Source organism: Bidens hawaiensis, unplaced genomic scaffold (genome assembly GCF_021521415.1).
Source record: "Bidens hawaiensis isolate Kalapana, Puna unplaced genomic scaffold, B.hawaiensis_p1.1 tig00021192_1, whole genome shotgun sequence".
Taxonomy (NCBI): Eukaryota; Viridiplantae; Streptophyta; class Magnoliopsida; order Asterales; family Asteraceae; genus Bidens; species Bidens hawaiensis.
The window spans coordinates 200,052-225,368 of NW_027493280.1; the positions used below are offsets into that span (position 1 = coordinate 200,052).

The 25,317-nt window shown below is 34.2% G+C and overlaps 3 protein-coding genes and 1 non-coding gene across 4 annotated transcripts; 2 read left to right on the plus strand and 2 right to left on the minus strand.

The window, feature by feature from the left end:
* The first annotated feature begins 4,116 nt into the window (after nt 1-4,116).
* On the plus strand, nt 4,117-7,175 carry LOC143562993 (ubiquitin-like domain-containing CTD phosphatase). Its single transcript, XM_077050648.1, has 6 exons — nt 4,117-4,376; nt 5,150-5,294; nt 5,437-5,551; nt 5,647-5,710; nt 5,793-5,958; nt 6,818-7,175. The coding sequence occupies exons 1-6, from the start codon at nt 4,117-4,119 to the stop codon at nt 7,064-7,066; spliced, it is 999 nt and encodes a 332-aa protein (XP_076906763.1). The 3' UTR covers nt 7,067-7,175.
* Nucleotides 7,176-7,329: 154 nt separating this feature from the next.
* TRNAK-UUU (transfer RNA lysine (anticodon UUU)) lies at nt 7,330-7,402 on the plus strand. Its single transcript has one exon. It is a non-coding gene; the product is annotated as a tRNA-Lys (tRNA).
* Nucleotides 7,403-13,797: 6,395 nt separating this feature from the next.
* On the minus strand, nt 13,798-14,963 carry LOC143563002 (uncharacterized protein At4g06598-like). Its single transcript, XM_077050653.1, has 4 exons — nt 14,466-14,963; nt 14,274-14,349; nt 14,057-14,183; nt 13,798-13,988 (listed from the first exon to the last, which is right to left on the minus strand). Exons 1-4 carry the CDS (start codon nt 14,945-14,947, stop codon nt 13,798-13,800), a joined length of 876 nt encoding a protein of 291 aa, XP_076906768.1. The 5' UTR covers nt 14,948-14,963.
* Nucleotides 14,964-22,171: 7,208 nt separating this feature from the next.
* On the minus strand, nt 22,172-24,680 carry LOC143562994 (uncharacterized). The gene is made up of 2 exons (XM_077050649.1): nt 24,663-24,680; nt 22,172-23,613 (listed from the first exon to the last, which is right to left on the minus strand). Exon 2 carries the CDS (start codon nt 23,606-23,608, stop codon nt 22,367-22,369), a length of 1,242 nt encoding a protein of 413 aa, XP_076906764.1. The 5' UTR covers nt 23,609-23,613; nt 24,663-24,680; the 3' UTR covers nt 22,172-22,366.
* Between the last annotated feature and the right edge of the window lie 637 nt (nt 24,681-25,317).

Below are 25,317 nucleotides of genomic sequence, written 5' to 3' on the forward strand. Positions count from 1 at the left end.
CCACAAACAGGCCGTCAACCAACCTCTCATATCTTTGCACTTCAAGAATCTGACCAAGTCACGACCCTTAACCTTTTCGTTTTTCCGATCCGTTGTCGACGATGATGGTGGTTACAATCTTGTTGGAGGCGATGCGCCAGCGGCGATAGTTGTTGGCCGGAAAATCGATGCCGGAAAATCAATTTGCAGTTGTGTCGGGGTTAAGGAACTCGGTAGGTTAGGTGGTGGTATTGTTGAGATTTAGCCCCGTGGTGGGTACATTCTTGGTGGTGGTGGGTGGATAAAGGTGGTAGTGAATGACTGAGTTGATAAAGGGTGGTGGGTTTGTGATCTGAACGAAGAAGCAGCAGCAGCAGCAGCTGAGGCCTTATAATGAATTATTGTGATTTATCTTTTGTTTTTTTAACTGCTTGATTTATCTTATTAATTTTAACAAAACAGCATAACCTACTATTCAAGTAAATAACTTTGAAAAGGGTTTAAATTAACTACCATCCAGGTAAAATATCTAGGATTTGAATAATTTTAAAAGTTAGGTGACCCGATTGGAACAAATTATTTTACCAGTGACCTGATTGGAACAATTATGAAACTTGGTTACTATTTAGTAGAGTAATCCCTTTAATTTAATATCAAACATTAAAAAACAAATCAATTATTAGTAATTAATACATAACTAATAAATATTCTTTCTTTTAACCCATATAATCTATGGTCATTTTAATAAACTTAACACTAGTGAGGAGTGGTTTAATACATGCTTAAAGTGTCATGTCATGTTAACACTAGTGGGCGTTAATTTATACTCCATGACCTTACCAAAATGTGGTTTAGGAGAAAAATATTTATCAAAATAGATAGATTGAAAAGTAATTACCATAATAGGTTTTTTTTTTAAAACTATTATCACTCATTATCTTATCGGATAAATATCTTTTTGTTAAAAACAATTAATCGAGTAACATGGAAAAAAAAAGCTGAAAAAAAATATTTTGATCAATTAACTCATCATCTCAGCATGCTTTTGGTTCATTGTTGAATGATGATTGAATTAAAAAATGTTCATTATTATTTTTTTGGTTTTTATTTATAGTTTAAAAAGCGTGGGTGCCGAATTCGATAAAACGTTACCGATATCGATGTTGTTTGGTTGGAATCGGTTTGGTTTGTCGCAGTATCAGTTAGTACTGACACTCATATAACTTACGATACAAAAAAAATCTAGTTTCAATACTAACAAAATTTATACCGGAATGCCGAGAGAGAAAACTAAGCACATCTGCATATTTAACTTTTTTTTAAAGGTTAACGAACGCAAGTTATCTCTTGAAGGTATATTGTTTATATTATAAATATGAAAAGGAAATTGAAATGTACCATCCTTTTTAAATATTTATGGTATATATTTATGTTTTATTTACTTATACTGTGGTTTTATTCTAAGTTTAATATTTCTTTTTGTCTTTCCTTTTATCATTTCCCTTTACAATACTAGTAAAGTAATTAAAAAAATAAATAAAAAAGCAGCTTCAAGTACGATTTAGATTTAAAGTATTTTAGGAAAACATCTTTAAGGTAAAAAAAATGAGTAATAAAGTAAATAAAAAAAACAAAATAATAATAATATAACTTTTATCTTACATCAGTTCAATTAAAAATGAAAAGTTTAATGCAAACAAACAAGTTTCAAAAACATTTTTTGAATTATTTTGAAGAAAATCGGATAAAAAAAATAAAAACGTGGTATTTATAATTTTTCAGCTTTTATTAGTTCCATGTTACTTGAATTAACTTGTTTCAGAAAATATATATATATATATATATATATATATATATATATATATATATATATAAGATGATGGGTGAGAAAAGTTATGTTTTCAAAAAAAAATCCTATTTTAGTACATATTTTTTGAAATCCCTATTTAATTAGGTAAATATTTTTCCCCTAAACCTCATCTTGGTAAAAAAATATGGGATTTTTACATATTTCTTCTTTCTAAACCTTTGAAATTACATATTTCCCTAAAATACAAGTTTTTAATGCAAAATGTACAATGCTTTTTAAGCATGGTTAAGGGAAATATGTAATTTCAAAGTTTATGAAGTGGAAATATGTAAATGACAAAAAAAAAAGAAAAAAAAAAACTCAATGATATCCTAGTGTTTCTAAAACAATATATTCTTATAGATTTAACTTTTAAGAAACAGACTATTTCTATTTATATCTTGACAATTAAAAAGATTTAACGTGTCTTTGGACAAAGTGGCAAACTTGGGCATGAGGATGTAACAACCTTGCTTAAAACCACATATTATTTTTTGTTTTAATAGTATCTTAAAATTTTCATTGTTCAATAATAGGGGGGTATGTGTTTGATTGATGATGTGATTACAAAATGACCTATGTAATTTAAATTGCATTATTTTATCTAAAATTATGATAAATTTGAGTCAATTTTCACACCTATTTACATATCAGCCTATGTTAGTCGTATATGTAAGTCTCTTAGGTTAAATTCACACATTTAACCCTAAAACTCAACGAAACTCGACATTTTTGAAATTTTAGTTTATGAGTCTACACATTGTTCTAGTTTACAATAGGAGCGAGATCAATAACTTAAGATGTATAATCATGAATCGGATCGCCAAGATGCATGGTGAAATAGAAGATAAGATTATTTATGTCCATGAAGTTTGAAGCTGACAACACCCTATATAAATGAACCATATCGTTCATAGGTGACAAACGCTAACATGGGTATTCCATGAATCCATATGAAGGTACCCAAAACTAAAATTGTTTTTATTTGTTCCATGCCAGAATACATAAAACTGAATATTGCTTACATTTGTTAATTGATCCTATTTGGTGGCTCGGGTCAAATTCAAGCTCAACTTCAAGTCGGGTTGAAGATTACTAGTTGACTTATGTTGAAATGATTTAGCTCACTCATTAAACAACCTTAATTCTATGTGTTTAATGATCTTAATCCTTGTGACAAAATGTGTGGAAGATGCATTCATGTGAAATAAATAAATATTATAATATCATAACACATGTTTAGGTTTAATGGAAAATCCACCATAGCTTGTATAGTTGAAAATTTGTATCCTATATCAAGCTTAACACTCGTTGAGTATCTGTCATGCAAATACACGTAGAGTATAAGCTGCATTCATTAGTTTGTTAAAAAAGACAACTAAGATTTTTAAATACACTTCTTACTATTTTAATTAATCTATAGTTTTATTATCTAAGAAAATCATATACATAAAAACAAAAAATAATAACAAAATAGTTTTATCTATTACCTAAGTACAAAGGAAAACAAATAGCAAAATAAAAATAAAAATGTCTACGTGTATCACTATGATAAATGCATATGTATATTTTTGGATAATCCAGTAGAATATCACTTAATACTATATCCATCTCATACATACAAGATTTCAAAACCAATCACATATCTGCTCCAATATCTGAATAACATACCAAATTTCGAGTTTATCCATCAAGTTCGAGATTATTCCTTGTCCCTAGTTTTTTTAGTCAGGTAACGACATGCAAAGTGTGAATGTAATAGTTAGATTAGGGGGGTGTTTGGGATTTGCTTATTTGAGTCTCCTTATAACTTATTAACTTTTTAAAAAGTTAATAAGTTATATAAGTTGTTTGGCAAACAAAAAGAACTTATGAATTTTAACTTATCAACAAGGCAAAATAAGGATGTTTTGATAAGTAGGGAAAATGCAACTTATTAACTTATTATTGTTTTTGATTTACCTATTAGCCTCTCAAACCCTCAAAACTCATTACACTCCTTTTAAAAATGAGTGTCTTTTTTGATCATTTTGGTTTCCCCTACCACATAAGCTAACCAAAACACTTTTTTCTAAAAACTCATCAGTTTGAACAAAAAGTCATGTTTTGACTTAAATAAGCAAGAATCCAAAACACACCCTAAATAGTAAATACAAAAACCGTTGGGGGTCCAAATGAAAGGTTTTGAAAACGATGGGTACAAAATGAAACCTCCAGAAAGATTTTGACTGCTAAAAATGATTATCTTTCTCTTAATAATAATAATAATTCCGTCATTCAGCAGTTAAATGGCCGGTACATCGTCGTCGTCTCCGGTGACGGAGGAAGAGCTGACACTGACCGTGAAATGGAGCGGCAAAGAGTACACCGTCAGAGTATGCGCCGACGATTCCGTCGCTGAACTTAAACGCCGTATTTGCCAACTCACCACCGTCCTCCCCAAACGCCAGAAGCTTCTTTACCCTAAAATCGGATCCAAACTCGCTGATGACTCGGTTCTTCTCTCCAGTCTGCCGCTCAAATCTACTCTCAAAATGACTATGATCGGGTAAACCTGACTTCTAATTTCAATTAATTTTTCGATAATAATCGAATTGTTCGATCTGATAGTTGATTTGTGGTGGAAATAGTTGTATGATTAATTAGAAGCATGATTGATTGGATTTTATTATTATTAATGATTAGTTGTTTTATTTGAGTATGCTTTAATTGATTAATCTCCATCTTCTGTTGTCTGCTGCATAAAAGTATAAAAAAGCTCATACTAATTATTAAAATGATTTGAAATATGCTGTTAAGTTTCAATCATAACGCTTGCTTTTTATATGGAAACCTAAACATGCTCATCTCAAATTAGCAAAAAAGAAAAAAAAAACTAGCTTTACTTGTACTACTTAATATGATGATTATGTAGTTAGCTGTTAGATTATATGATTGGAGAGCCGAAGTGCATCTTCTTCTTTTAAAATGGAGAGCATATAAAGCAGTAAAAATAGTTTTGCTACATTATATGATATAACCAAACAATACCTAATAGATATCATGAATTCACGATGAAGTGATTACAAATGCATTAGTTGATAACACAAGTTGTGTTTAAGATAAAGGAAATGTGGAGCTTTGGTTATAGAATAAACGCCTGCCTTGTGATTATGTTACTAGTAATGAGGCAACTCTCAACTCTAATTGAGGATGGTGTATGTGTATCATTAGCAAGAATCAAGATTTTCATCATAACCATTAGAATATGACCGTATGATCTGAACTTATTGTTTTGAGTTTTGACTGATAAATATGTTATATACTTGATCGATCATGTAGTACTGTTGAGGATGATATAATTGTGGACCAAGTTGATTCTCCTGAAATTGTTGATGATTTTGAAATCGGGCAAGATGAAGCTGTAGACATTAAAGACAAAGAGGTCAACAAGCAGAAACTAAAGAAACGTGTTGATCAATACAAGGCATGTGTTTACTAATTTCCATCATTGTTTGTTAAATGTATTTTTCATTTCCGTGTATGTTTATCAGCTGATGTGCCTGCACATACGCTGATATTAACATAATATTTGATTTTGATATATGTTAATGGATGCTTGATCATAGATTGAACTCAGAAATCCATGCCGAAAAGGGAAGAAGCTTCTTGTGTTGGATATAGATTATACTCTCTTTGACCATCGTTCAACAGCAGAAAACTCGCTCCAACTCATGCGCCCTTGTAAGCAGCTTACATAACTTTCACTTTGAAATAATAAAAAACTGACAATTAACAATTAAGTAACTTCACCATTCACTATCTACCAACAAATGCAGATCTCCATGAGTTCTTGACAGCTGCTTATGCAGAGTATGACATCATCATATGGTCTGCAACAAGGTTAGCCTTTAGTAAGTTTTTTGTTAACAACGGTTAACTAATTAGTATATTGGTACAGTAAATTATTAATTCTTTTGTGCAGCATGAAATGGGTTGAATTGAAGATGGGTCAACTTGGGGTATTGAGTAATCCCAATTACAAAATTACTGCTCTTTTAGACCATTTAGCAATGATTACAGTTCAATCAGATAGTAGAGGGATCTTTGACTGCAAACCACTTGGGTTGATATGGGCTCATTTTCCTGAGGTTTGATTATTACTAGTTTATTTATCGCACTTTACATAATTCACTGATGGGTTAATACCATAAGAAACCAACACACTTTATTATTTTGCATGAAAAATCCCTTCAACCTAATCTTGGTATTTTAGTCCTTAAAATTGTCAAAAATACATGAAGAGGTCCCTCAAGCTAGTTTTGGTATATTAAATTTCTTAATTTGTCTAAAATGCACTACTTGTGAAACAAATTCAAAATAATTTATTTTACCCCATGAATTGGTCAAGGTATAACTTTTTTTTTTGCAAAAATGTTGAATGGCACTGCAAAAGGGTAACGAGTCATTATTCTGAGTTTTTATTAACAAGTACTTGTAGGAGTGTGCATGAAACCGAAAAAACCGAACCCAAACAAAAACCGAGTGTTTGGTTTATGTTTTTCGTAAAAACCGAACTTTCGGTTTTGCTAGGTGATTAAAACCGACCAAAATATATTAGCCCATATATAATAATCAAGGATTGTTGATAATCAAGGGTTGTTAATTATTAATTAACAAAAACATGTTGGCCCAAATTTATTATTTTTGGCCAAGTTTTTTTAGGTCCTAAACTTTAAAGCCCAATTGGCAAAGGCGAAAATTCCAAAACCGAACGGTTTTCAAAAACTAAAAAACCGAAATTTTGGTTTGAGCCCAAGAACGACCCTTGCACACCCCTAAGTAGTTCAGAAACTTTAATATACTAGAATTTGATTGTGGGACCTTTTAATGCAAAATAAGGGAATATGTTAGTTTTTGGATGGTGTTTACCCGCTTAAGTTGGTTAAAGATACCTCAAATTTGATAAATAACTAGTGGCGTTTGCTTTTGATGATGATCAATGTGCAGTTCTACAATTCAAAGAACACGATAATGTTTGATGATCTAAGGAGGAACTTTGTGATGAATCCACAGAACGGGTTGATCATAAAACCGTTTAGAAAGGCGCATGAAAACCGAGACACTGACAGGGAGCTTGTGAAGCTGACACAGTACCTACTTGCCATTGCTGATCTTGATGACATCAGCGTTCTTGATCACAAGAAGTGGGAGTCATATGATGAGGTGTCAGGTATCAAACGAAGGCGTCACACATGAGATCTTTTGTTTGTTCTTGGGATGCATTTGCTAAAACTTTGTAGCTTTTGAATTGAAGGACCTTATTTAAGACACAAGATGCTTTTTTATTTTCCCAAGTTATTAATATTACGAAAATTGAATCTCATTGAAGCAGATTATAGTCATGTACGATTTATTTTTCATACATATCTATTATGAACACATGACAAAAATATGTTGCATGTTCATAACCTTTAATATTAGTACTATAAGTTATGTGAAGCAAAATAGTTAACAACTAAGCCGTTCTAGCTCAGTTGGTAGAGCGCGTGGCTTTTAACCACGTGGTCGTGGGTTCGAGTCCCACGGATGGCGTTATTTAAAGTTATCTTTGTGCAACCTTTTCTTAAAGGTTACTTTTTATTTTTTTATTTTTCCTTGGCAATCTTGAGTAATGAATTTATTTTCCTGAATAATTCAGTGTATGGTCAATATAGTGGCAACCTTTTTTTTAGTTCAGGTTTTCTTTTTTTACCAGTTCGGTTCGGATATAGCTGGGTTAGAACCGGTTTCGAATCATGGGGCTACAACCGATATATAACTGGCGGGAATGAAACTAATTCCAAGTTTTTTGTTTGGTTATGGAACCAGTATTCTTGTGCACCCTTAGAGAGGAGATTATATGACTTTTTTTAGAAGGCATAGAGCTGGACCACTTCCATATTTCCACTCATAAATTTTAGACAGCTTCTTGGGGACCATTTCTCATTGAGGAATTTTGAGTTACTTTACAGAAAGTTCATGCTCCTAGTTGCATTTTCTAAAAATTACATAGAACCTAAACTTGATATAGAAAAGGAGTAATTTGTTCATGAGTTACATCTAGATCTATATGTCACTCTCACTTTAGCAGTTTTAGACACTTAGTTTTATCTATAAATATGCATGCCCACTCTTAGTTGATAATGGTATAATTGAAGTGTAAGGGACAACAAAAGTCTTTACTATTAACATTACGAGATGAATATCAGACCAAAAACAAATTCCAATCAACACATGAAACCGAAACCACCACCATTGGCTAGCCACTGAAGCCCATGGCATCCACCAACGCAGTCACCATGTGCAAGCAAGTTGCTGTTGGGTTTATGGAGGCTTAATTGGGCCCGGGTTAGAAGACATCTTTTATGACAGATTAATTAATTGAAGATTAGTGGCAGGCCTGGCCCGTTTATTTAATTAAGCCCATTATTAGTTTTCTTGGGTAGTAAGTTGTGAACCCTAGCATGATCTCTATATATTCATTGTGTACTTGTAATTCCTCATCACGAGTGAGGCAGAGACAATAATATATAAAAGTATCCTGGTTGCAGCCCGTGGACGTAGGTCAGCGGACCGAACCACGTAAATCTCGCGTGTTCATCTTCTTTTATTATTTTCTCTTGTAGATTATTTGTGTTTGTTTGTGTGTTGCAAGACCCGAATCCCTAACAAGTGGTATCAAGAGCCAAGGTTACGGTTACGCACGAGGAAGCACAGCGCTAGAGAAATTGTTTGGATCGAACCTGGGCTACATTTTTATTTTTGGCAGCCGGCCATTAATTCAACCTAAGTTGTTCGATCGGATCCGTAGTCTAGCACGTCGGTTTTTTTTTTGGTGTTGATCTACAGAAAAGGCAAAAAGGTATATATTGCAATTAGTTTCTTTTTCTTGTGCGTGAAGTCAACACAGCAAGCCACAAAAGCTTAATTATTATTATAGTTGAGCACTTTGTGATTGTTTCACAATTATTTGATTCTCGCAATCTTCAATTTGGAGCCAAGAAAAATTACCAACAGTTGTTGCTAGATTCTAGCAAGTCCAAGTTGCTTTTTAATCAGAAAGAAACCAAGGAACATGTTTGCGTTTCTGTTCGTTTCAGTTTTTGATTATTAATTAGGTTTGGGGTTGGTTCGTGAGTTTGCAACGGGTTTTGGTCATCTGGTTTTTTTGGCGGTTGTCAGGCAGTTTAGCCGAGTTGTTTTGTGGTGATTTGCGGGGGTTATTTTGTTTGTCCGAGATTATTTTTTTTTATTGTGTTACCTAGATTCAAAGTCGAAAATTCTTAGTTTGAGTTAATGGCTAAGAGTGGGAAACTTCAGATTGAGAAGTTTGATGGTAAAGACTTTGGTTGGTGGAAAATGCAAATGGAAGATTTGCTGGTTCAGAAAGATTTGGACATGGTATTGGGTGAAAGACCGGAGAAGATACAACCGGATGAGTGGGAAACTTTGGATAAGAAAGCTAAGGCAGTTATTAGATTGTTGTTATCGAAGGATGTTGCGTTCAACATCTTGAAGGAAACCACAGCGCGTGGGATAATGAATGCATTGTCTAATATGTACGAGAAGCCTTCGGCAGCTAATAAGGTTTTCCTGATTCGTGAGTTGGTGAACACAAAGATGAAAGAAGAAGTTCAGTTACAGTGCACATCAACAACTTTAACTCAATTTTGTCAAGACTTGGGTCAGTCAGTATCAAATTCGAGGATGAGGTTCAGGCTCTACTACTGTTATCATCATTGCCAGATAGTTGGTCAGGGACTGTTACTGTCACACCCCGACCAAAGGCGGCGGAACATGCCGAGGTGTAACGATTGTCCATAAGCACATGACACTAATTAAAGTGACAGTATTTAATAAACTCATTTCATTTCACAACATCGAAAATGTCACATAACAATTATCCATAAAATAACCATAAACAAGATATCACAAAATATGGCAAATTGATATTGTTCATTTTTACTAATATCCTAAGATCTTTGATGTCGTTTTCTTCACAATCATAAATCAACCAAGATGCAAACCTACAACATTTCATAAAATAAAGTTTGTCAACACAAAGGTTGGTGAGCAATTCATAAGTTTAATCATATTAGTATATAATAAAGATAGCCACAAAACTTGCATACGAAACGATAAATAAAAGTGGTAATTTGGATAAATAGATATCGCTAAACACATTAGCGACACCTAGCTATAAGGGGATGCCAAATAGTCTAGGATTTTATAGTTATCGTTAATTGCATTACGTTAACGACACCTTGCTATAAGGGGATGCCAAATAGTCTAGGATTATATAGTTTCACCAACCAAAAGCGATAAACACATAGGCATATAAGCATAGAACACCAAATCGAGCAATTATTTAGGTAAAGTATACAACTACGTTTGTGGTTTAAGATTCAAATATAAAGCATTTTGTTGAATAAATATGAAATGTCACCCCCAAAATAAAAGATGGAAAATGGGGTATGAAGTACTCACCTTCAAGTAGTAAACTTGAAAGATGATAATTTGGAGATTTGTCGGAACGACGAGTTTAACGCACAATGCCTAAAAAGAAAAGAAGTCTTGAATTTAGAAAGGTTGTCTTGGAGGTCTTTAAACAAAATAAATGTTGAGAAATGTAAATAATTAAAGTTCAAGGTTTAAAATGTGACTATTTAAGAATTTATAATAATAACCCTTTAAAAATGTAAGTTTGCTCGAAACCGGGTTAAAGTATCTAACCTTAAAATTTACTCAACCTATGTTAAGTAATAAGGTGGGTAAAATGCAAGAATGCAAATCCCTTTGCAATAAAGATACTAAAACGGGTTTTTTTTTATCGAGTGTTCGGGTTGTCGGTTCGGGTCTTGATAATTGGTTAAACCAAAAGTCAACTTTCCAAAATATTGAATGTTATGAGATAACTCAATAAAATTTAATAAGACCTAACCAAGTATGTAGTTCCATTGTTTTAGAACTTACAACGCACGTTAAGCGAGTGTTCGGTTTTGTCGGTCCAAACTTTGTTATGAGATCAAGTTGGATCCAACATTTTCAAGTACTTAAGAAAATATTTAAAAATCAATTTGTAACTATTTTTAAAGAAATATACAAGTCTTGATGGCTAAAAAAAACACACTTGTGTGTCTTATGCGAACAAGAATCGGTTTGGTTCGGTTTCCATCTTACAACAAGTTCGTAGATGGTTTCCACATGTCCAAACACTAAATAACTTGTATAATAATGTACAAATAAAAAAAATGCCAAAAGTTAACAATAAAGTCTTTAAACAAAAGTTCGGTTTTCGGCTCTGATCGTCTTTCGGGTTAAGACCGAGGTAAGATTCTACAAACCCATAACCATAGAATTTGTAAAAATGATTTTAGAAACTTAGATCTAACACTAAGTATATTTAAACAAACAAAACTAGTAACAAAGTTCGGTTTACGGTTTAGAGCTATTTACGGTTAAACCGAAGCATAGACTCTTAAAAACCCATAACCATGGAACTTGTAAACATGACCAACAAACTAAAATAAGCAAGATTAATATGTATGAACAAGTTATATAGATGTATATATATCAAGGACACGAAGTCCTCCATGAAGCCTTGCCTTATGGGGTCCGAAACCTCACCGGCCGGAATCGGAGAAGTAACTACCAAAGGTAAACAAGGGGTGTATATTATATATATGTTGCACAACCATAAACAAGTATTAATAAGGCTACATAAACTAATTAAGATGAAAGACCAAAATCCTTCAAGAACACTTAAGAAGATAACCTTGAATCTTTGATGTTTGAGAGAGTTTTTTTTTTTGGAGTTGTAGCAAGGGAAAATGAAGAGGAAAGGTGGTGTATATATAGGGTAATGTTGGTGGTCAAATATGGGTGTGAGACACAAGAGTTTTCATGCAAAATGGATCAAGACAAAAACACAAAACAACAAAAAAAAATAATAATAAATAATAAATAAATAAATAAAAATAAAAATAAAGGTAGGATGTTTTCAAGACCCAACAAGTGTGAAACAATATTGTAACATAAATCCATCATTTTGATTATAACATAAGCTTCGGATTACAAATCGGGTCGGTTTACATAATAAACAAATACAAAAACGAATACAAACAAGACCCGAAATTGACGAATGTCACAGTTACAGCGATTACTAGTTCTACCAATGAGTTCACTTTTGATGGGATTCGGGATCTTATTTTAGGCGAAGACGTCAGAAGAAGAAATTCAGGTGAATCATCGGGTGATTGAAGGCATGTTGGCATAGGGAGGAAAAATAACAGAGGTGGTGGGAGTGGGAACAGGAAAAGGAGTCAGTCTAGGACTCGGAAGGATGTGGTATGTTGGAACTGTAACGAGACGGGACACTTTAGGAATCAGTGTTCGAATGAAAAGAATGAAAAGAAAGAAGTCAACACAGCAGAAGAATACTCAGAAGATGAGGCTTTAGTTCTTAGTGTAGAGGGTAATGTTGATTCCTGGGTCATGGATTCTGGTGCTTCATTTCATGCTACCCACAGCAGTGAAGCATTGCAGAATTTGAAGGAAGGTGATTTTGGTAAGGTTAGACTGGCGAACAATGATGTTCTTGATGTTACGGGCATGGGTGGCATGAATTTAGTTACTTCAGCCGGTTCATGGACCTTGAAGGATGTCAGAGTGATTCCAAGCTTAAAGAAAAAGTTGATTTCTGTTGGGCAGTTGGATGAACAGGGACATGAGGTTAAATTTGGGAACGGGCAGTGGAAAGTTGTTGAGGGAAATCTTGTCATAGCTCGAGGAAAAAAGAGGGGTTTGTTATATATGGTCAGTTTATCGTCTGAGGGAGTGACCGACCCAGTTCAGAAGAAGACCAAAGTTCGGTTCACAGAGTCTAGTGGGCAGAAGAAGGTTTGTTTTGCAGGATATAAACCCAGAGCCACATGTTAGATTCTGGTTGAACGTGCTAGAAAAGGTTCAGAGAAACCAGTCAGGGGTTTTCGTGGCAGTGGGAGCACTGACAGTCGACCAGTCAAAGCTTTAGCCAGAGTTACCAGACAGTGGGTTAAGAGAACCGGTTTTTAAGCAGTTAAAGTCTCTCTAGAAGATTACCTGCTTAATATGGAGAGTGTTGTTTGTTCTCAAGGTATTCCAGGATTCGACAGTTCGTGTAAGTGGTAGCCGGTAGGGATAGAGAACGAGTCAGCGGCAGTTGTAGCCATGACTGATGTGTTGGAGCTCGGGGGAGCTTCAATAGACGTGGGTCAGCGGACCGAACCACGTAAATCTCGCATGTTCATCTTCTTTTATTATTTTCTCTTGCAGATTATTTGTGTTTGTTTGTGTGTTGCAATACCCCAATCCCTAAGAGTTGCTGCATTCGCTTTCCAATGAAAGTAAAACCACCCTCACACGTAACCTCCCAAAAACACTCTTTTAACAAAAGTTAACCACCTCAAGCCGAAGGGTTTGGGTTTGACCCAAGTGAAACACTCAAAAAGTTTATCTTTCTCGCTAGTTACATTAAAAAATAGCCAACTTTTATCAAATTTCTATTTCAGGTAACCGACTATGGTTTCACCCAACTGACAGCAACTGTTTTCTTAGCCACATCTAGTCAAACACATCATGTCTCATGTGCCACGTAAACATTTTTGGCCTAGTAACATGTATGGAAAGGGCCATTCAGTATAAAACCAATTTTAACTTGAGACCTGAGAGAACCGTATAAACACAGGTACCTACTATTTTAACTGTAATACACACACATGTGTTTATATGGTTTTCAAAGTGCTCTACTTAAAACCGGTTCAATAACCTTCATTTGAAAGTTTTAAGGGTGTTTATGATTAAAAACAAAGTCAGTTACCAGAAACAAACATTGAGCCAAAGTTAGTTAAATTTTATGCGACCAACCTTTTATCTTTTCCCATTGAGATATCAAAATATGTGGTCAGAACTCAGAAGACATCCTTAATGAGCCGTGAACCGGCTGCACTAGGCCCCTTGTTTTTTAAAGAAAGATTTGCAAATTGAGATTCCATGCTGGCGGGCCCACGACTAACAAGTGGTTGGTTTGTTGGCGGTTGTTGCTGTTGTTTATACAAGGCTCTCAGTCTCCCAATCTCTTTCTCTAAAACTTCATGTTCCACTGCAAAAAGATAAATGGTTATCCAAAGAAAATTAACATAATATTATATCATTTATCTAGACACTTACGGTACTTAATAAGTTGTCCTTGAGCCAAATTCTCTAACCGTTGTTTCAATGCTTTGTTTTCCATTGCCAAAATAACACTTTTCTGATTCAGAAACTTTAGCTCTCCAGAAACCTCACAACCTTCTGCCTGCAATTATACACTTATGTTACATCAACTGTTTTTTACTATCTTTGACTATTATTGACCTGTTAATAACAATAGTTGAACGGAATCTACCTGTAAAGCTTGTACATTTCTTTCCAACTCAGCTATGTATTGAAGCTTTCTTACCCGCAAACGTTGAGCAAACTGCCTGCATCACATAGCTCATAAATTAATTGATATATTTAATGACAATAAACTCATATACTGGTATCGGATCACTTATACATATTAATCATAGTTATTAACTTATTATGGTTTGCTTACTGCTTGGAACACTGTGTGTCCGTTTCTGAAGAAACATGTGCATCATATGTACAAAAATCAACTGCGTCTTGCTTATCAACCATAGACTTAGTCCTGTTGACCCGATTCTGTTTATAAAGATCAAACTGTTGAGATGCAAATGAAGGACCAGAATTCATGTTTCTCAATCTGTACTCGGCTTGTGCAGCATGTTGAATATTGCTATTAGCAGCTTCAATATACGTAAAAGAATCACTTGATGATCGCCTGTGACCTCGTGTAACAGGTGTCTCTGGTTCATCAAGAAGCTCGTCAAGCCAATAAGGTTTATCTTCTGTCACAAGGATTTCAGAAGACGTACGTTGGTGCAGCGAGATTCCTTTATTGTGTTCTGGCATCATTCTTTTCGACCCGTTTGAAGTATTCGGGGCATATTCAGAATAATATGGAGCATTGCTAAATGGACTTTTAGGGGGAAGTGAATACTGTTTTCCACTGTACATATTTCTCAAATAACAATTTCCTGTCATTAAAAGCATATGAAACAAGAGTTTCAGCAGTCAGAAAATTATCTACTATCAACAGAAGTAACGGAATTAAACCAAAACCGATTTAACTGACTTAACCGAACTCAAACCGAATTAGCAGCTGCAACCGAACCGAAACTGAATTAACTGAACTGAAACCGAATTAACAGAGCTAACCGAACTGAAACTGAATTAACTGACTTAAACGAACTGAAACTGAATTAACAGGCTACCAGAGCTGAAAGCGAATTAATTAACTTAACCGAACTGAAACCGTATTAACTGACTTAACTGAACTGAAACTGAATTAACAGGTGTAACCGAACCGAAATTGAATTAACTGAACTGAAACCGAATTAACAGAGCTAACTGAACTGAAACTGAATTAACTGATTTAACCGAACTGAAACTGAATTAACTGATTTAACCGAACTGAAACTGAATTAACAGGCTACCAGAGCTGAAAGCGAATTAATTGACTTAACCGAACTGAAACCGTATTAACTGACTTAACTGAACTGAAACCGAATTAACTGACTAACCGAACTGAAACCGAATAAACTGACTTAACCGAACTGAAACCGAATTAACTGACTTAACCGAACTGAAATCGTATTAACTGACTTAACCGAATTGAAACCAGATTAACTGACTTACCCGAACTGAAACCGTGAAGACTTAACCAAAACCAAAGCCGAACTTTCAGGCCTAACCAAACCGACGAATTAAACAAACCTACCGAACTGAAACCGAATTAACAGAGCTCCTAACTGAAACCGAATTAACTTGCTTAACTGAACGGAAACTGAATTAACTGGCTTAAGCGAAAGGAAACCGAACTAACAGACCTAACGGAACGGAAACCGAATTAACTGCCTTAACCGAAGCGAAACCGTATTAACAGACTTAACCGAACCAAAGAATTCGGTAACGAACTACATTTTGTGAATGACGAATAAATTGGAGGTCAAACTAATAAAGAACGATAAGGTAGTTGATCATTACCTGTAGTTGAGATCGTCAAATGCGATGTTATGTTAGAATCCAAATTCAGTTGCAATTGCAATTGAAGCTCGATCAACTTCTTCTACCTAATATAATATAATATAATATAATATAATATAATATAATATAATATAATATAATATAATATGTGATGATTAGGATTTTATAACTCTTTGAAACTCTCTCACTCAAATATTATGTTGAGACAGCTCTGTTCTGCTCTAGAATTTGTTTTTTCGGTGGATGAATAATGATATGAATATCAGGTTGGCTTTGACAGCCCGAATGAAATGTCTTTGTACTTTGTGACTTGCTATTTTTGGGCCTTTTTTTATTGTTGTCTTGATACGATTATTATATTATAGAGTATATTACTAGAATTTAAAGGTGCCAAAAAGTAGCTTGCAACCGGAACCGGTCTTTGTAAGCCGGTTAGTAACCGAACCGTCGGTTTGTAATTAGCTTCGGAACACCACATTGAAACCGGTTAAAACCGAACCTAATCAGATAAAAAAAGAACTGGAAATAATTTGGAACTCAACTGATCATTTTCCATTTGATAATCGATTTAGAACCAGAACCGGTTTTAATGAGAAGGCATGGTTTATACTCATGTAGATACGATTATTGTACGCACTTCAAAATAGGTTTTCCTGTGAACACTCGTCTTCTTGTGACATCGGTTAATTTAATATGTTACATAAACGTATAGATGTGCTATAAAAGCATAACCTTGCATATATGCGTATAGTTCTTGAATGTTCTTTGGTATATGACGTGCAATCAGTGTATACATGCATACAGCCTTCATATAGGGATGTATAGATATGGTATACGAGTGTCTAACCTTGATACATGGGCGTATAGTTTTTGAATTTCCTATTTTTCTAGTATACATGTGTATGGCATGTATATACATACATATAGCTCTTCTATACAGATGTATAGTCTTAGTATACGGTGTTATAATTCTCGAGCCAATCTGTTTTGTTTTTTTGATCGGACAACGAATAAAGTCCGGTTACCCGTGGTAACCCAATTGTAAAAGACGACATCATACGTTCGCGATTGTAGACAGCGTTAGGTGGCCCAAGCCCACCATCCCTTGTAAGATATGAAGAATGGGTGCGGAATAAATACTCTCGTTTCTTGTCTCCTATTATTGTTACTGTGGGTAAAACCCGTCGTCCGAAGTCCTACCGACTGTTATTAAAGAAAAAAAAGATTATGCTTTAAGTTAAAGTCCACGAATGAACCCATTAAGGCAATAATAGATTCACTGAACCCAAGTCTCAACTTGCCCATTTAAGCCTGCTGCCATTGGAGATCGGTTGGGTGAGTGGGCCATGGACCCAAAAAAAAAGTAAATAAAATAAACTTAAATATTTAATTAAATAAATGAGGTTGTTTACATCATTCTCTAGTCCAGAAAAGTGGGTCATGGGACGATACTGATGATCAAACAACAAATAATAAAAAGCAAAATATAGATTTGGAATACAAGTGGGTAAACAATCAGTTGGGAAGTTTTGCAAGTTGATGGAAAAGTAGGTTATTGGTTTCAAGTTGTTAGTTTGAACTATGAATATGAATGGTATGTTTTTTTAAAATGAACAATTGGATTGATTTAGTTCGTTAAATTTAACAAATAAATGACGTTTTCAATTTGATAAAACATGATTAATATAAACATTACATGAGAATAATCAAGTTACGAGTTAGTAAGTCTAAGTTATTCAATAAACAAGTCATGCTTTAGATTAACATGTCTAATTTGTTTAGTAAACATGTCGTGTTTAGGGTATACTAAAATTGAACAAATTAACTATTCTCTCTATATGTAAATCATTATATCTTGTATCCTTAGTAATTAGTATTGACATTTATCTCCCTTTATAACGTATAATGATCACTTTAGTTGATAAAATATAGGATTGGGGCAGGTGTAAAGATAAGTGACATCGAAACTACTTTTTTTTTTCTTTTGTAATTTATAATATCAGAAGCAAAATGTAGATTTTTTTCAGAATACTATTCATAAAAGACCGGAAGTGGCTTAAATCAAGAAATTAAAAATGTTGAGGATATATGTTGGAGTTCTTATCACAAAACACATGCATGTTTGCTTGGTTTATACTCATTAATCATTATAATGTGAATATGCTGGAAAGGCATGTGTTAATAATTGGAGGGAAAAACAAGCAAATAACTTTAGGTATATCTGAAGACATTTGATTGTGTTTTACTTGCAATAAATTACAATAAAGTGTCACAAACTCTTCAAAAATTAATATCTATTGAATGTGATTTCTATGGTGAATTCAGCCAAGTGGCAATTATAAAAGCTCTCATTACAAACACATGTGGGTCTAGTTGGTTCATATTCAATTGTCATCACACTGCTTGAATATGTAGAAAGAGCATGTGTGATTAATGTCAACCAAAAACAAGCAAATGGGCTTTAGTTATATTTCAAAGTCATTTGATTGGGTTTTATTTTCACTTGGTTACAATATATTGTCACAAGATGTTCAAAGAAAGATCAAGATATCTTGGATAGAATTTCGATGAACTTAACCAAGTGAAAATCACAAAAGTTCATAATTGACCACTTTGACCAACGTTTGTAAAAAAATATGAAATTGAGATGGTCAATATGAACGACAATTAAATTAAGCTGAAAAGTTTAAAACAAAGGACTGACATCACTTTGCGTCATTACTATATGTTTTGATTGTTTTAACATGATGGTAGATATGCAAATCTAAGAATTTGGCAATCGTTTTAATAAGGTAAAATATTATTTGCTTATTTGTATGATTACTTTGAGTCCGTATGGCAACTTTTGTGAGTTTGATATACCAATACCGAGGTTGGTCGAGATGTATCCCAATAATTTTGATTATAATGAGAATCTCAAATTTATGTTTGAACTCCCCACCAACATTGATAAGCGAGTTCAAGTGCATGAAGCAATGAAGAGAGTTTAATGACATTAGTCATAATTATTCAAATTATTATTGCATTTGTTACATTGAAAAAGAGTTATTTAAAAATGTTTCGAGTGAAAACATAATTAACCATTTATAAAAGATAAAAACTAGCTTTTTTTATCTCTAGTGATTTTGTACTTTTATAATTTATTTTCTAAACATTATATTATGTGATTCAACTCAAACCGAAAAATCTGTAAATAAAGTCGATAGACAACCAAACACCAAAACTTAGTGATGAAAAAACACCTGGTTCATCTACTGGATCTGTATTACAATAGATCTTTCTTGTAGCACAGGACCTGTCCTCGTCATGGTGACTCAGATGCCAGAAGCATACAACCTTAAGAAGGGTCCCAAATTCAATTCCTGACCTTTATTCGTTGTCTGCAATATATGATTGCCAAACTGGCCATGGGACCCAGACAGTTCTAGCTGTCATACCCCGACCAAAGGCGGCGGAACATGCCGAGGTGTAACGATTGTCCATAAGCACATGACACTAATTAAAGTAACAGTGTTTAATAAACTCATTTCATTTCACAACATCGAAAATGTCACATAACAATTATCCATAAAATAACCATAAACAAGATATCACAAAATATGACAAATTTGATATTGGTCATTTTTACTAATATCCTAAGCACAATCATAAATCAACCAAGATGCAAACCTGTAACATTTCATAAAATAAAGTTTGTCAACACAAAGGTTGGTGAGCAATTCATAAGTTTAATCATATTAGTATATAATAAAGATAGCCACAAAACTTGCATACGAAACGATAAATAAAAGTGGTAATTTGGATAAATAGATATCGCTAAACACATTAGCGACACCTAGCTATAAGGGGATGCCAAATAGTCTAGGATTTTATAGTTATCGTTAATTGCATTACGTTAACGACACCTTGCTATAAGGGGATGCCAAATAGTCTATGATTTTATAGTTTCACCAACCAAAAGCGATAAACACATAGGCATATAAGCATAGAACACCAAATCGAGCAATTATTTAGGTAAAGCATAAAACTACGTTTGTGGTTTAAGATTCAAATATAAAGCATTTTGTTGAATAAATATGAAATGTCACCCCCAAAATAAAAGATGGAAAATGGGGTATGAAGTACTCACCTTCAAGTAGTAAACTTGAAAGATGATAATTTGGAGATTTGTCGGAACGACGAGTTTAACGCACAATGCCTAAAAAGAAAAGAAGTCTTGAATTTAGAAAGGTTGTCTTAAAGGTCTTTAAACAAAATAAATGTTGAGAAATATAAATAATTAAAGTTCAAGATTTAAAATGTAACTATTTAAGAATTTATAATAATAACCCTTTAAAAATGTAAGTTTGCTCGAAACAGGGTTAAAGTATCTAACCTTAATATTTACTCAACTTATGTTAAGTAATAAGGTGGGTAAAATGCAAGAATGCAAATCCCTTTGGAATAAAGATAATAAAACGTTTTTTTTATCGAGTGTTCGGGTTGTCGGTTCGGGTCTTGATAATTGGTCAAACCCAAAGTCAACTTTCCAAAATATTGAATGTTATGAGATAACTCAATAAAATTTAATAAGACTTAACCAAGTATGTAGTTCCATTGTTTTAGAACTAACAACGCACGTTAAGCGAGTAAGAATCGGTTTAGTTCGGTTTCCATCTCACAACAAGTTCATAGATGGTTTCCACATGTCCAAACACTAAAGAACTTGTATAATAATGTACAAATAAAAAACTTACTTTAAGTTTTACAACCAAAAGTTAACAATAAAGTCTTTAAACAAAAGTTTGAAACTTTTCTGGTTCACCCCAACATTCCCCACTTGTCCGACTGTTGCTGAGCAGTTTTTGGATATCAAACAGACCTCCCCAGAAGGTAATTTTAATGTGGCCGATTTCCCTTCTTTTGCAATCAGTTTCGCTACAGCACCCGCTGCTCTAGCTAATTGTCCACCATTTCCAAGTGTGATTTCTATGTTATGTATGGCCGTGCCTAAGGGCATATCGGTTGAAGTAGATTCTTCTTTTTTATCAATCAAAATCCCTTCCTAAACTGTACAAGCTTCTTCCAAAGCATACGGCTTTCTGGATGTAGATGGTGATATCTATACAGATGGATCTTATATATATGGAATAATGAAGTACCACATGGGTGGATATATAGGAATCAAAATCTGCCGAATCACTCATTTTATGATCTTCTACATCCTAGGTCTTCCCGTTCCATCATAATCGGTAAGATTCTACAAACCCATAACCATAGAATTTGTAAAAATGATTTTAGAAACTTAGATCTAACAATAAGTATGTTTAAACAATTATTTAACAAAACTAGTAACAAAGTTCGGTTTAAGGTTTACGGTTTAGAGCTATTTACGGTTAAACCGAAGCATAGACTCTTAAAAACCCATAACCATGGAACTTGTAAACATGACCAACAAACTAAAATAAGCAAGATTAATATGTATGAACAAGTTATATAGATGTATATATATCAAGGACACGATGTCCTCCATGAAGCCTTGCCTTATGAGGTCTGAAACCTCACTGACCGGAATTGGAGAAGTAACTACCAAAGGTAAACAAGGGGTGTATATTATATATATGTTGCACAACCATATACAAGTATTAATAAGGCTACATAAACTAATTAAGATGAACGACTAAAAACCTTCGATAACCTTGAATCTTTGATGTTTGAGAGAGTTTTTTTTTGGAGTTGTAGCAAGGGAAAATGAAGAGGAAAGGTGGTGTATATATAGGGTAATGTTGGTGGTCAAATATGGGTATGAGACACAAGAATTTTCATGCAAAATGGATCAAGACAAAAACACAAAACAAAAAAAAATAATAATAAATAAATAAAAATAAAAATAAAGGTAGGATGTTTTCAAGACCCAACAAGTGTGAAACAATATTGTAACATAAATCCATCATTTTGATTATAACATAAGCTTCGATTTACAAATCGGGTCGGTTTACATAATAAACAAATACAAAAACGAATACAAACAAGACCCGAAATTGACGAATGTTACACTAGCCTTCTAGGAAAACCATGAAGATATTGTGTATAACATGAAACGTTATATAACTTACTCCTTACACAACCTACAAATAACATACACGACCAACATAAAACATTGAAACGTTAAGTGTATATGCATCAATGCATGCACGGTAACAACATATAATAACATACAACATTTTTGACAAACCGAAGAATCGAATAGAACTCACATGTAAAATGAAACTTTAAACCCTAAAGTCATTACCAAAACAAACAATCCTGTAAACTGAAAAGGACACATTTTAGATATACAAAACAAGAGCATTATGGATTTAACTTTAACTACTTCCACCAGCTTCTACCTATGAACCCTCATTATTTCTGTCATTGAGGAACCGAAAAAAACAAATGTCCATTATCCCAACGAACCCTAATCTCTTGTCCAACTTGCAGTCCCTTTGATCTGATGATTTGCCCCCATTTTCCAATCAAATTGTAGTAACTTCCACGGCACTTCAACTTCATCATAAACGAATCACCTGTGTCATAATCTCGTGCATTAATATTTATCTGATACTCATTTCTTAACTGCTCTCGCGCCTGTGATGCCCAATACAAAAGAATATGGTCTTCGACTGATTTTCCAGGTAAAGTAAGAAATGGATGATTTGTATCCACATCAGATAAAGTTAACGCCTTTTTAATCGGCCATTCTTCATATTGTTGTTGCTGTATTTGTTGTTGATGATATTGTTGTTGGTGGTGGTGGTGGTGATTTTGCTGTTGTTGTTGATGTTGTTGTTGATGATGTTGTTGTTGCTGCTGTTGCTGTGGCTGTTGTATCACTGGGATTGTTGCAGGCATAACCGTCTGCTCATAGGGGACAGAAAAATGTAAACAACCATTAGCCCAACGAATCTTGATCTCTTTACCGACACCTAATCCTTTACTCCTAATAATTTTTCCCCATTTTCCAATTAAGTTGTAGTAATTACCACGCCACCTCAGCTTCATCACGTATATCTCGCCTGTATCGACATCACGAGCATTCAAATTCACCTGTTCCTCATTTCTAAGCAGCTCTCGTTGTTGTGGGGTCCAATGAACAAGGATATGATCTTCAACCGATCTTCGCGCCAATGGTAGAAACGGATGATTAGTGTCAACATCAGATAATGTCAAAACTTTCCTAATAGGCCACTGGTCATGAACTGCAGGTGCAGGAATAACTTGTAATGGTGGCACAGAAAGAGCTTGTTGTGGGACCGAAAAGTGTAAACAACCGTTTGACCAACGGATTTTAATCACTTTTCCAACATCAAGTCCTTTGCTACGGACGATTCTACCCCATTTGCCAATAAGATTGTAATAACTTCCACGCCATTTTAACTTCATTATATAAACATCACCAGTGTCATCATCTTGAGCATTGATGGGAACTTGTTCTCTGTTCATTAAATGATCACATTCAAGCTGTGATAGATGCACAAGAATGTAAGTCTCAACGGGCTGGCGAGGTAGAGTGAGAAAGGGGTGAGTAATGTCAACATCTGAAAGTGTGAGTGCCTTTTGGATAGGCCATTCATCTTGTACTTGTAATGCATTGGTGTGCCTTGAACGCCTCATGATGCCTGTGAACAATGTAGTAAAAGTTATTGTTACCAAAATCATATTTTAGATAAAAACAAAAACAGATAACACAAAAGCTAACTACTTAATGCATATCGCCATTATAGATATCCCATGTACATCTTGAAATTTGGTTCACAAGAAGCTACAACAGTTAACATGTGCATCATAGTTATCAAAGGTGCAAGGCGCAAAGGTTGAGCCTTGGGCCTAAAAGCAAGGCGCTTAAAAAGTGAGGGGCCGAGATAAGCAAGACACATAGCATAGTAATACCATTTTTTGAGGTTTTGGACATGTTTTAGCTTGTTTAGGCTGGCTCCAGAAACCAATTTTAGATGTTTCAGATCAGTTTGCCCAGAATTTTCAGAAATTTGCCAGAATTTGGCCAGCATCTCTGCGGAATCTGGCCAGAATCTCGCCTGGATGGGGCCGGTGCTTGGCGATAAGCAAGTGATTGGGGCCGGTGCTTGGCGAACGGAACGTTTCATCAAGCCATTTTTAGCCTTCACTCCCTAAATAGGAATAGAGCACAGCGATGACCTATGTTTCACAAGGCGCTTTTTCTACGCCTCGCCTGAGAGGCAGAAGGGCTTTTGAGTTTTGACAACATAGATGTGCATGAATTTTACTGTTCAGATTGATATACTCACCAATGACATCCAAAACATCAGTACTCAGAGGCACCAAGCATATATACTAATACTTAAAATAGCAAAAAATAGTCTTAATTGTCTGCTTTTTAAAACCTTCCTACTTTGCAAATAAGTTCAGAAACCCTAAACCACCTACATTTATCAAATAGCACAAATTAAACCCTAAAGTTTCAATTTTCAATCACAATTTGAATAAAACCCTAACCAATTGCAAGATTAACCTCATAAAACATAAAGGTATCGCATCTGCATCTAAAATGGAATACTAACAAACCAATCTCTTAAAAATGAAACCCTACCTAATAAAGCAAAGGGGTTAACTACAAGTATTGAGCGAGAATTAGATCAAATGAAAGCAATTAGAAGCCTAAATTAACCATCAGTGTGAGCAAACTTACTAAATTGACCGGGATTTGATCGGCAAAAACCCTAGAGAGAGAAAAGAAGCATAGCTGGGGAAATTGGGGGAATTGGAGATGTGATGTGATGTGATGTGAGAGTATTAAAGAAAGAAGGTGTTTGGTAATGGTGAGTAGTGGTGTCGATTGTGTGGATGAAATTGATAGTGGTGGTGGTGGTGGTGGTGGTGTTGGTCGTCGTAATTTGGAGGCTGGAGCTGAACTGGTAAAAACTCAAGGCGATTTGCGTGACGACTCACAATAATAATAAAAGACTTTGTTAGCATACTTTTCTATTTACTTTTCTTTTTTTAATTTTCCACAAAATAATATCATGTATTCATCTAGTGTGATTCAAGTAATACTTTTAAGGCCTGGCTTAATTAATAATAGAAGTAAGATTTTGTTGCTACCTTTTGTTGACATTTTTACTATTTTATACGGCTATGTTAAGCATTCAATAGACTGTTTATGTGAATTATTTAACCTGATGGACAAAAATTAATTAAAAAAAGAAACCTTGATGAAGAGAAATAATTTCTTCAACAATATCAATATCACATGAGTTCGTTTTTTAGTTAAGTTTAGATCTAGTTCATGTGACGAATTTGTTAAGGCATGTCCAGTCACATCCTTGTCTCCAATCTCATCTCCG